Source organism: Molothrus ater, chromosome 8 (genome assembly GCF_012460135.2).
Source record: "Molothrus ater isolate BHLD 08-10-18 breed brown headed cowbird chromosome 8, BPBGC_Mater_1.1, whole genome shotgun sequence".
In the NCBI taxonomy this organism is placed as follows: domain Eukaryota; kingdom Metazoa; phylum Chordata; class Aves; order Passeriformes; family Icteridae; genus Molothrus; species Molothrus ater.
In genome coordinates, this window is record NC_050485.2 from 11,793,606 (window position 1) to 11,808,246 (window position 14,641).

Sequence of the window (14,641 nt, forward strand, 5' to 3'; positions counted from 1 at the left end):
ATGCAGAAGACCTAAAAGAGGAAATTACTTATTCTTCTCAGCTTCCAAATATATGTTGGCAGTTTATCCAAACTATGGAGTAATTTTTGCTACAAATGGAATGAAAATGTAGCTCAATCTTTGCTGAGCCTAGCTCTGTCTCTCTGGATTTATAATCTTTAGTGCAACACTGTACTCTATGAGCACAGCTATGTAACTTCCAGAGCGATTTTTTTTACAACTTCTGAATCCATGAAGCCTTAGTCTAGACCAGATTAACAAAGAGGCACCAAACAGGCTCAGGAAGATGTGGCTCAACACAGGCCTTGCCAGCTCCTCCTTGTTGTCCAGGCAAAAGGGCAGTTCAGGGTTTGCATCAGGTGTCCCAGCAGCCAGGTTAGTGGGGTCACTGACACACCAGAAGCATTGCTTGCATGGCAATCCTCGCAGTGAAGAAGCCACTGGAACGCACAGTGGCACAGACAATGCCATGAGATTCAGCACAATCTGCTCCACTCCAGACACACCCAGTGGCCAACTCTGCACAGGGCAGCACTGACTGCCTATGTACTGAGCTTCTTCTGTGTTTGCAACACATTCACAGCATTTTTATTCCATCATCTCAAAAAAAAGCACAGAAAAATGACTCTTTTTTGGCTCTTTAGAGACACTGTGTTCTAGACTGGAGTGGATAAGCCCATTACAGGAACCTCTGGTTAAAATAAGAGAACTAAGAAGCATCTCTGCTCTGCAATAGAAAAGTGGAGGAAGGGAAAGGAAAACACCAGAAAAACATACTCATATCCCTAGAGACTAAATGAATGACTTTTAGGAAGAAGAATCAAGTACTGAAAGAAAGCTTCCTCAAAATCCTTGAATTTAGCAATGGTTATTAATTAACATGTCACAGTATTCACATTAAGTTAAATAATTGTGATGAACACCTATGTCAATTTAGCAAGCAGTAATGTATATATGCTAATCAATTACTTTAGCACTATACACACATCTCTAGCTAAAAAGCACTAACATTAATGCTCACACAGTGCACACACATGCTACGGTTACCTCATTATATTTTTCATAACCTGTCTCAGTTAATGTCTTCAAGGATGAACAAAAAAAAAGGAAAGAAGAAAGTGTAACTATCTAAAATTTAAAAAAATCTTAAGCTAATTATCACTTAAGGTGATGTAGCCATATCTGTGCTTCTGAAATTACTAACCATTATTTAAATTTTCATTATATGATTTAAAATACATATACATCAAAACCAGCTTTATCCACAAACTCTATTATTAAATTATTTGATTTCTCTTCCTTCAGACTTGCACTTGAGATTTACAGCATATTTCAAATGCGGATATAATTTGACTCTAACAATGGAAGCGTAACTCAGGTTTACCTTGTGCTCTGAAACACTCTGATCTATTAAAAAGAAACTCTTCAAATACAGGTCATGAAATGAATTTTTTCTCATCACTGTCAGTAATCAGAAGGTTCATCAAGGTAACAGCTTTATATAGATGTAAGTTTAAGTCTACAGGCAGGTTAATTCTACAGCTTTGATCAGTGATTCTCAAGCAAGTCTTGAGAGTGGCTGCTCTCATAAATATTAAAATTGCCCAGTGCTCTTTCAAACAGATTGAATTTTACAATTCAAAGTAAAAGCAGCCATGTGAACTTTCACTCACCCTTAAAAGCCACTCACCCTTAAGTAGTCTCCAGACAGGCTAAAGTCCTGTGCTTAAATCCTAAGGAAAAGTTAATCACAGTGTGATAAGGAAGTGAGATAATTACCTGCAGAAAACTGTCTTGGCAGCAAAGAAATTCATTCTTCTTCATGATAGACTCAGATGTTAACACCAATTCATTTTTGCTAAGGGCTGGTTCACTGCGGCACGGATAGACAGCCTTCACAGGAAAAAATAGGACTTAGCCACAGACAGCACATGCACAAAAACTCCATTGCAAAGATACAGAACACACATAGGTAGAACTGAATAACAGCATTCTTTATTTCTGGTTGTGTCTTTTTGTAGTTTGTTTAATGGGGTTTCTTTTGGTTGGTTTTGGTTTACTACACTATATATCAGACTACTGGGGAAAGAAGGGCCACATGCACTCCTCCTTACTTTGGCAAATCTGAAGGTATACACCCAGACATTTCTAGTTCTAGCCATTTTTTACACCTATATTACAGAAATCTAAACAGTTACTTCAGAAAAAGGCGTTTTTCTGCGGGAAGGGGGTCACAACACAGCAACCAACCACAAAAACAAAACTGAACAACACAAGTCTTCAAACATGACAATATTATTCAACAACCACCTGCCAGTTGAACTCAAGGAACATCCATGTCTTGATTTAATAGAGAATTAATCTGTGCAATGTACCAAACTAGTGCCCAAATAAGCCTGTAGTAATTATCTACTGAGCTGGATAACAGGCCACAAAACTATGCTCAAGCACAGAAAGAAATTTTACTTGTCACAGATTATACACGGTTTGGTCTCTGCACACAAATTGCTGTTCCACAGGAAAAAAATCTCTATTACCCTTAGACTGGCCAGGACCACTCAAAAAAAGGCAGTTTGAAAGTAAATACTTCCAGTGAAAAAAATTTTCCCCATTATTTACTACTTTCTTCTCCATGCTTAACAGTATTTTCACACTTTGAATAAGGATTTCAGCAATCCTTACCCTGATATTGTCTAGAACTCTCTTGAACTCCAGTGGTTCATCCTTCCCTTCCATAGCTGCAGGATCCAAGCCATCTCCTCCATAAATAAACTGTATAATGTCACCAGTAGAACTTCTGACTGTTAAATCATATTGTGAGCAAAGATCTTCAAGGGATTTTACCAGACGTCTCTGAAAGGAAAAAAAAAAAAGTACAAGGAAAGTAAAACAGATCTTTTTAAAAATAGCTGTTGATTTGCAATACAAGAAGTATAGAAACCAGACTTGGGAAATAAATCTGACACAGTGATGAGCAAGCATGAAAACCTACTTAAAATCATGTATTACCCCTCAGGCCTTACTGTACATTCCACAGAACATTCAAGTCAATAAAATTTCATGCAACAACACAATACCCCACACTTACAATTCCATTATATAGAAAAGCTAATGTCTTAAGGCTAAGCTGCAAAAACCTATTGTAGTTTGAGGGATTTATTTGGGTGGGTTTTTTTGACATAACACTCTTCCAAGCAGATTTATTTCTCAAGGGATACAATACTTTTTGCATATGAAAGCAGAACCATTCAATGATTGTTTTCACTGAGAAAAAACAAAGAGGTCACCTGCCAAAGCCATTTTTCTATCTGCGTTATCTGCTTCTCCTAAATTAACTCCTTATATTGGGAAATCCCTTAACCATATTTCTTCGCATTCCCCAAAAGAAAGCATGCTATCAAACATTTTAGGTTAAAAACATTTCTACTTGAAAGATGCATTTTAATGTTCCATGAAAGCAAATTAGATCACCTAAACTAGACTATGAATTAGTATTTTTTTTCTCACTGGTGAGAAAAAAGGTAGGATAAAATAAATGCTAAGATTTTTTTTTATATTTCAAAGTCCAAGTGCTACAGTTCATTGATATAGGAAGAAAGTTGAAGAGGAAAAATATTTTGCAGGTTGCTTATTATATTTATATAAATATATATATATGTAAATACCTGCACATATGCCAAGATTATTCCATTAGTTTTGGAGACAAATGGTCTAATTAGTCACCCACCCCAAAAGGTGGTTTTTTTCTGTCTTTGTACAGTTAATTGTGTATCTCGGAATGTGTTCCCAGCCCCAATTTATCTTGGCTTTTCTGCTCTCTGTTACACTGGGAAGAGGGCTATAATTCACATACTACTTAAATGTTGGAACAGAAATCTTAAGACTGCACATAAAAGCAAGAAGCTTTGTTGGAAGGACATTTATTTATAGCCAAAGACACTAGAATCTTACAGAACCAGTGTAAGCCTATATGGCCAAGGTCCCTCTTACCTAGAGAGCAGACAGTGAAAGGGAGCTTTAGCTGCATTTCTGTCATCACTCCCATCAGGTTCAGGAACACGCTACACAGAAAGCAGTCCTCAACAATTGCACAGAACAAGGACTTTTACCCATATTCAGGAGGAAACAGCTTAATACAAGCATGTTATTGTACCACTAGCTGAGGTCTCATTTACAAACTCCACACCTCCTGGAGAACAGACCAAGCCATGTATTTCACAGTATAAATTACTCTGTTTACATTGAAAACACACAAGGTTTGCACTTCTCCCTGATCCATCACCTCAACACGCACAAGAGAAATAGCCACATCTTTGAAGACTGATAAAACCGTCACTCTGCTGACAGTTACCTGCATATACCCAGTTTCAGCTGTTTTTACAGCTGTATCCACCAGACCTTCTCGACCAGCCATTGTGTGGAAAAAGAATTCTGTGGGAGTCAACCCAGAATAGAAGCTGTTGGCAACAAAGCCTTTTGCTGCAGGGAGCTGCAGGGAAGAGTGGGAAAAACACAGTTAAAATGCAATGTATGTTCTGTATGTTACAGAAAGACAAGGTGCATGTATTTGAAATGCTTTCTGCAAGTTGGCAATACCCCCACCAAGACAGGACAATGACCTCAGCTCTGCTGAACTCTCAAGTTCCATATCCTTATTTTAGGCCTGAATAAAGGTTTCAGAAATCCTTGCCTAGTTCTTCCAAACTGTTTACCAGAGTTGCTCCTTCCTCCTTGTCAGATTTCCAGCTATTCCTTCCCAACACTACACCAACACTTCCATTAAGCTTGCAAAAATTGCAACCGCAATTAAGAATGTTCATTTTGCTATAGTAGTGCAAAGATATTTGCTGAAGACTAAGGAAGCTAGGAAAAAGGCAACTGGAGATATAAAAATAATAAATTTTTTGGAACGGTTTGCCCTCACCCCTGAGGAAAAGTCCTGCCAATGAAATTTACACAGGCATCCCTTCAAGTCAAAAATCACTTCTTATTATTTAACAACAGGTCATGCTTTCTAAATCAGAAAAAAAGCTGGAGCTACATTTTATTTTCCCATCTAAACCATTGTTTCCTTTTCTACTTATTCAGTATGTTACAGAACTCAGAAGTTGAAATTTGGACATTTAGTCACATGTGTCATAGCTACCATCTGACACTTAGCTAGCACACAAACTAGACTATGGGTTCATACCTAGAACCTTCACTAGTGTTCATTAAATTTCAAACAGCACTTAAAAGAAATTAATCTCACTGGATTATATTAACAAATGCATGAGAGTCACTATTGCTTCATGTAGGACCAAAACATGAAACAGAGTAACTCGTGGTACCTATCCTGGTGGAAAAAGAGAAAAACCAGAATGATTGATCTGGCATGCTCTCACCTGTTTATAAAGACACCAACACATTCAGCAGTTTTCCTGGAAAGTATTTGTGCAGTCAGACATAATATCAGTGAGAAACTTTTAACTAATTATTTTTAGGACTCTCAAGAGAACCAAAATTGTATCATCACCTCACTTGAATTCTACTAAATTAGAAAGGTCAAAGCAAGGCTTAGTTGTAAGAAGTAAAGCTAACTAGACATCTATGGCAATTCAGAGCACTGTTGTTAACTCCCAAATCAGACAAAACATTTGACATTGACCATATATGATCCTTGTCCTTCAGCATATCATGGCAACATGTTTCATCATGCATTCTCCTCAAAATGGCTTAAGTAAACTTGTTTCACTTGGCTTCACAGTCTGTTGTAAACACCCAGAATTACCTTAGAATGCTTCTCGAAGTGAGGCAAAGACCTGTTCTCAAACCCATCAGGAACACGGGACCCACTGATAGCCTGCTGCCCTACACAAGCAATCATCTGGGATATGTTAATGAAGGAGCCTGAAAAGACAAAGGAAAAGAAAGCTCATCAGGGAAGCAGCATATTCCTCATTTGTGAGTGAAGGGCTATCTTCACTTCCATGAAGGTGAATTATTTAGCCTCATAACTGCTCAGCAAAACAGAACCGCAAGAGTTAGAGAAGCTTTTCTGTTACTTGTCCTGGTAATTTCAGGATTTATGCAAACTCTTAAGTGCATTTATGCACCTAAGTGTATGATACAGGCAACAATTTTTCATTTTTTTTCCTTTGAGTCATAGACATTCAGGCCTTTATTTGGCTCCCATCCTTGTATTATCCTGGGTTGTATCACAGATTGTGTTGTACACAGCCCACGATCCTAACCTACACATTTTGCTTCACAATTTCTTCAATAAACATACTTCAACAATATTTTTTATAAAGGGTTGAGTCTACCAGGACTCCTAGAACAAATTAAGTCCCAGAGAATTAAGTCACTAACTCGGAAATTTTATTTGCTGAATATGCTTGCAAACAATGCCCCCCCATCACCCCCACAAAAATTATACACTTAATATATTCTTTGTCTTAGATTTCAGTATTTTTTTAGAACACAGCATGTCACTGTGAGGCTTTCATCAAAAAGCCCCACAGTGATATGTTGTTAAAAATAAAATAAAAAAATTTATTAGACAGCTAAAAAAGGCAAGAGTGACTTCTTCAAATTCTTAAAGGAAACAAATGAAAACTCACACAAGAATTTGAGACCTTATAGCACCTTCCAGTACCTAAAGAGGGGCTACAAGAAAGACAGAGAGGGACTTTACACAAGGGCATGTAGGGTTAGAACAGGGGGAGTGACTTCAAACTGTCAGAGGGCAGGTTTAGATTAGACTTCAGGAAGAAACTCTTTTTTACAAGGGTGGTGAGGCACTGGAACAGGTTGCTCAGAGAAGCTGTGGATGCCTCATCCTGGTCTGGTAGAAGGTGTCCTAACCCACAGCAGGGGGGTTGGAACTAGATGAGGTTAAAGTCCCTTCCAAATAATTCCATGATTCTACAAAATGTTAGATCCAATTCTGAATGTATCACTTACTGTTGATTTTTCTATGTGATATAAATACTTGAAGTAGCAACACAACTGAAAACTTTTAACTGATTAATTACTAAGTCTTAAGAAAAAGATATTTTGCAACTTGTACTACAAATCAAGACACAAGAATATCAGAACATCTGCCTGATTTTAACTATACGCAAGCTGTACTTACTGAACCACTCGAAACAGCTATGGCATGACCTTGCACAACTGACAGTATAAAACAAGCTATAAAGATGGAAGAAGAAAGTTTCACATAAGTGAAGGAGTGAGCAACCTACATGCCAAGTTCAGCTGTCCCTACCTTTAGAACCACAGAGAGCCATGATCAGGGGACTGTTGCTCTTGTCCAGTTCTCTGAGACAGGCACTGCCAGCATGATCTCTGATAACAGACAGTTCTTTAAGGATTAAAGCCTGAAATACAGTATTTCATAGGTTCAGAATTTGCTAAAAACACACAAACAGAACTCTATCACTCCCAGCAACACCTTCAATAGTAAAAGGGAATGCAAAACGCAGTGAAGACGAAGAAACCCAGTTGTTGCTTCAGGTAAAACAGTTTGAAATTTCCGCTTGCCTAACTTCCAGTTTGCTGAAGAAAATGTCTTTGTTTGGATAAGACAGGGGTATCCAAGAACATGACAATCTCTTATCAGCATCAGAAACATCAGCTAAATTGAGCATTGCACTAAGCTCTAAGTCACACAGTGCTGCAGAGAAGATAACCACAAAAATCTTGATCAATGTAAATAACTCATTCCAATTACCTGTGTCATTTTATTCTCTAGTAACACCCCAATACACCCTGGAGGATTTCAGTTGATCTGTGTTAAGCTAGCTTTTTTAGATGCATACAAACATCTAAAGCCTGTACAGACTCAACTCAAGTTACATGCCTAGGGACTGTATTTGCTTGTATTTTAAGGTTTCAGAAGACAACCACAGACTTTCAATGTACAAGAATGTATTTGTGAAGCCTCTACTCCAAATGGAGAGTGAATTTCATTAAAAATTTTACCTCTAGTGTCTCTTCAGCAGTACAACCAGGCTGCTGCTGTAGCTTGCCAGTGTTCAGAGCTTCAATATACTCATCACATTTCTTATAGCCAGCATTCAGGAGCTCATACTTAGCTTTTAGCAGGCCCTGCCCAGGGGTTACATCACCAATTCCAATTGAAAAGCCACGATTAGCTATTATTAAAAAGAAAAAAAAAATTTATAGTTCAATCTCATATAGAGAAAACAAATTAAACCCAGGAAATATTATTGGGAACTTTCAATTTTGCCTCCCATCATGTGACCATCACAAGCATTTGATAAACACAATAATAATTGTTTCACTGACTCCCACCTTCAAAACAAGCCTACTTTTTTAAAAGCACAGAATGTCACATTTGAAGCAAAAATCTTGCTTGCTCTCTATTTCTGTATTGAAGTACTATTTTACAAGGAAATGTACTTACAAAGATAGACTGGAGCAAGTCTGGCCAGACGTGACATGGCATCTGCAGCTTCCACCTGGCCCCAGTCTCTCAGCAAGATGTAGAAGATGTTGTTCTTGGATCCTGACCCCAGTGTTCCTTTGTCCATACTGCCACTCATTAACTCGCTGTTTTGAATTGTGACATCTAGAAATGAAAAGGCAAAAAGAATTCTCCAGTTCTCTAAAACACTCACCACCCATTAGTAATCACTTATGGAGGGAATTTTTAAATAAGAGCTCTGTCCATGCTCAATATTTTCGATGTGAATTTAGGTATCATCTTCTTGAAGCACAAGTCACTGCTCTATCACTTATTACATCAAATCCAAACATGATCCAGGTTTTCTTGAGACTTTTGAGAATTTGCAGAGAACTTTCAGAATTACTGTGTCTGCAGAAATGCATTTTTTTCAGAGAACTGAAAACAGCCAACAACAAAATCTGCAAGTTTTCAACATCATGTGCTCCTGTTAAACTCAGAAAAATGGACTCTTCCCGTATTTTCTGAAATTAATAGACTGTGAAATAAAGACAATGTCTTATGTTCATAGGAGTGTGAGCAGGATTGCTTTGTGGCCTTTTGTCCTACAATATTTAGAGCCATAAAAAAATTGCTCCACCATGTTTACAACCAACCTCATAGCACAAGAGTGTTCCTTTCATCTGCAGAAACCAGTCAGTCATCTGTAGAGAGGACTTGAGTGCTAACTGGGAAATTCTTCCTTGAGGCAACATTGCATGACAGAATTAGTGCAAATCAATGGTTCCTTAACTTACACTCGTGAGCAGCAAGGAACCAACCTAAGCCTGCCTGCTCAAGTTCCTTTCCAACAGTCATCACATGAATGTTAAATTAATTCTAAGAAAAGTCTTCCTCTACAGCCTTTTCAACCATGGTGCTTTTTGCATTCCATCTGCCACTGACTTCGCTAACTGGAAGGACATGGATGGTTTGATATCCTAGGGATTTATCTTCCCTGCATATCCTAACTCTTTACAGTGTTTGACTTCTAATCCCTGCATTAGTACCCCTCATCAAGAGACTAATTTTTTGACTTGCCCTCTGAACAACCACTTCCTAAGCTTTGCTTTCCTCGCTCTCACCTTCAAACAGTAAGTTAGCATCATGACAAACTGAGCATCATACAAAACTTTCCTTTCAGTTTAAGAAAATAGACTTCAACTGTTGAGAAAAACTGCAAGATGTCATTTTTCATTTCAAGAACACTTATATCAAGTATGGTTTCATTGCCTACAGGAACCTCAATAATTTCTAAGATTGCTTTGACGACTTGCAAAACATGGCTTTAGAAGTATCACTCACAAGAATCATTGTAGCACAGGTCCTCCCCTTTGCCACAATACTGTTTGCCCTTGGTTCGTAGGTTGGCTTTTACAGGACAATCATCACTGGGTTTGAGGATGAGGCTGAAAACCTGTTTTCCTGTCCAGAGTGTTACAGGCTGAGAGAAACAAAATGATAAGAATAAAGACTACAAGTTCATGCTACGACTATAGAAAAAGAGCAAGCAAGAATTTAATTGTAAAACTGCATGATATACAGAACATGTCTACAGAGAATCATACTGGTAGAAATGCATAGTAGCATTCCTTTGAAAAACATCCTCTTTGATAGATTTGAACCTCCTGGGTGCTGAATGGTTATCCTTTACAACAGGGTATGTGCATGCACTCAGAGAAACATGCACTACTGCTCCCTCTTACTGTCATGTTCCCCTTCCTAACCAGAAAAGGCAAAAATCCTCAAAGATGCTGCTGTCATTTCATTTCTGAAAGAGGTTGCAACATTCATAATTCTTCTTTACAAAGTACCTTTGATTTAAAACTTTAGGAGTTTAAAGATTCATGTAGCATCACTATGAGTCAAGAACACACAAAGAAAATCTTAGTAACATGAAAAAAATAGTTTGACACACCTTCAGAATTGCTGGGGGTGGAAGGCGAACTTTGACCTTTTCATCCTTGCCAACCAGAATAGATGCAATAATTTGACAGGCTTTGGCTCGATCAAAAAAGGTATCTTTTAATGTAAGAAGATAAGCACCTGGAATGCAAAAAGTATTATGACAGACTGAATTTAGATTCAATTTAAAAGCCATTGCATACTCAGTGTCAATTATTTCATTCTAATACGAGTCAGCTACTTACTATGCAAAACAACAATAGTTTAGACAGCTTTAGTTGTAAATCCTTTCCAGAATTTTGTTTAATTCCGCCACACTAAATGTCTAAAAACTAGGAACAGTCTATTTCTCTAACTTACTCTCTTGATCTCAGACTCCATTTCCTAAGTGAAACAAGGCCTCAGCATTTATTTTTGTACACTTTCTTCCTTATAGTCATTGAACATTTCCTAAAGCATTAAAGACATTGAAGGTACATACTGGAGGTTAAAGCTAATAGTTATTGAGTGAAATCAACTCCTCTACCATAATCATAAGCAGTTTACATTGTCTACTGAATGCAGACAAAGATCTCAAACACTCATTTGCAGAAAAACACACTTAAAGGTAGGAATAACAGCAGCTACAAAGGTAGACAACATCAGAAATTACTCTGAGAGCATCATAATCTTTCAGGAAAACAAGGGCCTTATTTAATTATGTCACTTTGACCTATGAAAGGAGGAAGTTTTTAATTAATATAGAAAAATTCTGAAAAACGGAAGTGATTCTGAAGGAACAACTATTAGATCACACAGCTCTGAAATAAGCTCATACACACCTGTGAGGAAATCTTGAATAGCAGCAATAAGAGGCTCTCCATTTCTAGGTGTTACCAAGTTTGCTTTAGTCTGCATGACACAAAAAGATTATGCATTTGAAGACACTGATATTCCATTGGCTATTTAAAATGAAGCCTACCATATAAGACATTTATTTCATGGTGAAATGGTCAAAGCTTATTCTAAACTGAACTACAGCTTTCTTCAAAAAGATGGAAAAACGAAGTCAGAAGTTGCAGTTCACTTCCATCCATGCACATCTACTGACAGCTAAGGAATAGTCTGAGAAAAGTTACTGGAAATGGCATATTCTGTTTCCAAACAGATGTGGCAAATAACTTGATTTGTTTTGGTAGGACAAGGAAGGGAAGACCAGCTAGCTTTGAGAACAGGGGAAAGGACACGAGGCGTTACATTCACTATAGAGATCAACTGGAATACTGCAAGTGGTGTAATCCCTCCTGATGGGTAACAATCAAGTCACCTCAAGCTCCATGATCTTATGTTTTCCTCAAACTACTGTTCCAGTTCATCACCCCCACCCATGGAGCAGTTTTGCCTGAACCCATTCCCACATAGACCTGAATCACTTGGGGCTGTTCTTCTTAAGCTCACAAGTCAGTTCAGTGAGCTCCAACAGGCTGCAGCCAACAATTGGATGGGTACACCTGAACTGAGAGTAGCATTTGGTAACCCTAAAGGAGCAATGGATTGGTAAACCCTCAGCTTGCTGCAACTGACTCACATCACAGATCAAAGCTTGTAACCATCAGATCCTTAGTTATCTTCCCTCCCTTCGCCCTTTTTGACCCTGCTCTATGAGCCCACTCCCCCCTGCCTTCTCTGGGAAGCTGCATTCTCCAGTACAAGCCCAGTATCACCACCTCATTTCCAGCTGGTCCATCTAACTGCAATTCCCAGGCTGTCAGACCAGAAGCAAATCATGGATCTGCTGGTAACAGAGCCACCCTGGTAGCAATCTCTAAGGACAGTTAGGCAGAAGCATACTGATGACATCTACTTACACTACATTTTCCCCAAATGTTAGACCTAAAGCTATTAGATTACCAGGGTCTAACAGTCCTAATCTATTCTGAAGTGGTTTTTACAGCATTCCCAGGCAGCTTCAAAGTTGTACGTTATCCTCACCCACTGATCTTGACAGTATTTCAGACTTCACATCCAAGTTAAGAACTAAAGGACTCAGCCCATCTGTCCCCAACCAAATCCCAATATGAGAGCATTTTATCTACCCACCCCCATTAAAACAAGTGCTTCTGCTTTTGCTTCTTCTGTCTGAGGAAGGTGAAGGTTCATCTCATCTCCATCGAAGTCTGCATTGTATGGTGTACAGACACATTCATTGAACCTGAATGTCCTATGAGGTTTGACTCTAGCCTAGAAGAGGAAAAAAAAAATTATGCATACAGTCAAGCATGGCTAAAAAAAAGCCATGCTCAAGTGCTTCTTTTTTCATTACAAAAATGAATCAAAATTCCTGATCATAGGATTTAACTCAACAGGAACTGACAGAAATTGTATTCACACTGTATTACAGAAATGTAGCTAATAACTTTCATAATGAAATATTTATAAAAAGCACATAGGACAACATCCTTTGTAGAGATCACATCAACTCCAGGAAAATGAAATGCTCACACAAGAAGAGATAGCAAGGCCAATTATGGCTCTTGGAAGAAGTGTGCATACAGCAGCCTGCCTGGGTACACATCAATTCCCATGCACAGGCACAGCTGCACTGCATTCATCCTTGCTCCACACACTGTTTCAGCAGGAGCTGTTTATTTGTGCTTGCGTAAGAAACACCATAAAGGCCAAGTGCCTGGTATTGCAGGCTGCACTGCCTGTGCCAGCCTGTGTGCACTCACAATGTGGGCCATGATGCTCAGCTTGTGCAGAGAGGGCTGCCTGTTGAACAGGACGATGTCACCATCGATCAGATGGCGCTCCACAATGTCACCAAACTTCAGCTCCTGGGCCATCTTCTCTCGGTTCCCATACTTCAAAAATCTTCATAGGAAGAGAGAACAAAGCAGTCAGAAGATACACAGACACTAAACAAAGACAACTAAAAATTAAGTCTGTGTTTATAATGCCAACTTTTCCATTAAATCATGGAGTATTTGTATTGTAATAACTAAAAAATGAAACTGGTGTGGACTGAACATCAGTCACTGCTATTTTAAGCAATGACTGTATTTTGACATTAGTCAAAGCTACAGTGATTAAACATTAAGAAAAAATCAATTTGTAAATGCACAGAATTTATTTCATTGTATGAGAGTATAGGAACTTTCACTCATGTATTACCCCTCCTTCCTACATATAAACTGACTTTAGATTAGCTCTCACATGAAAACCACCTGTTTTCACTTGTGTCTGTACTACATCCTCCACTTCAACTAAGATGGATTTATGTTCTTTTATGACTGAGTCTAACTGCAGTTCAACATCATTAGTATGTGCACTTTAGTTTAAATGCAAGAGAGTATTTTAAAAACTCATACTTTAAACCTGAGAACATGAAGACAATTCTACTGCCCTTTATGAAAGATTCTAAAAATAAATTTTAATCCCTGCAGATATAACTGCCTTCACACACCAACAAGAACAAGTTGATGGGGAGAAATAAAAAGTGAATCATTACAGATAAGAACAATACCTTTTCATTTGGGTGTGCCTTTGCTGTATGAAGTTTGCTCCAGGATGAACATCAGGACCATTGCAGACAAGTTTCCTCATAAAATTAATATTTGCTTTGTTCACCTGTTGCATAAAGACTTCAATCAGAAACAAGCAGAACATGTTTCAGGATCTTGTTTTTACAGGTGGCTTTTGTGTTCTCAAGTTTTAGGCTCAACTGACAATCCCCTTACACAGCCTCCAGCTGCTGAGGGGAACTTGCAGGAAGGAATAGAGCAGAAAAACATCAGCCTATCTTAGAGCAGAATTATCAGAGGGAAATTAAATTAAAAATCTGGGACGGAATCTTAGAAATAAAAGTACCCAACCACTCCTTTATACAAATCTATGAATGAATTGAAAAAATATGAAGCAAAACTGTTAGTTCTAGAGATGTCACTCCTTAAACCACATCTTGTCAGCACTTGCCTATATCCAGTAATACAGATCTTTATTTGTCAGCAGCAAGAGAACTAGCAAAGCATCAATGAATGCCATTTCCAACATAATGCAGTACATTCACTCCCTTTTAGAGTGAGTAAAGAAACAATACTGAGATCTGACCTGGGAGAAAAAAAAAGCAATAGAGAAACCTCTTGAGTCCTACACGACTTACCTTTTCAGGAAAGGTCAATATTTTAGCAACATGAATAGGCACTGCTACTTCATCTATTCTCAAGTTTGGATCAGGTGAAATGACTGTTCTGCCAGAAAAATCCACTCTCTTTCCAGACAGATTGCCTCTAAACCGACCTAACAAAA

The 14,641-nt window shown here is 38.2% G+C and overlaps 1 protein-coding gene across 2 annotated transcripts in view; it reads right to left on the reverse strand.

The window, feature by feature from the left end:
- The window catches only part of POLR3A (RNA polymerase III subunit A), a 33,138-nt gene that overhangs the window by 11,824 nt on the left and 6,673 nt on the right, over positions 1-14,641 (reverse strand). Inside the window, exons 8-22 of one of the 2 annotated variants that reach the window (XM_036385755.1) lie at positions 14,496-14,632; positions 13,860-13,963; positions 13,066-13,207; positions 12,434-12,574; positions 11,176-11,245; positions 10,368-10,495; positions 9,755-9,893; positions 8,411-8,575; positions 7,966-8,138; positions 7,250-7,361; positions 5,771-5,889; positions 4,352-4,489; positions 2,683-2,853; positions 1,780-1,893; positions 1,048-1,083 (exon numbers count right to left, since the gene is read on the reverse strand). In XM_036385755.1, coding sequence (XP_036241648.1) covers positions 1,048-1,083; positions 1,780-1,893; positions 2,683-2,853; positions 4,352-4,489; positions 5,771-5,889; positions 7,250-7,361; positions 7,966-8,138; positions 8,411-8,575; positions 9,755-9,893; positions 10,368-10,495; positions 11,176-11,245; positions 12,434-12,574; positions 13,066-13,207; positions 13,860-13,963; positions 14,496-14,632 — 1,889 coding nt within the window. The remainder of the gene's footprint in view (positions 1-1,047; positions 1,084-1,779; positions 1,894-2,682; positions 2,854-4,351; positions 4,490-5,770; positions 5,890-7,249; positions 7,362-7,965; positions 8,139-8,410; positions 8,576-9,754; positions 9,894-10,367; positions 10,496-11,175; positions 11,246-12,433; positions 12,575-13,065; positions 13,208-13,859; positions 13,964-14,495; positions 14,633-14,641) is intronic. The other variant, XM_036385756.1, reaches the window with a different exon arrangement.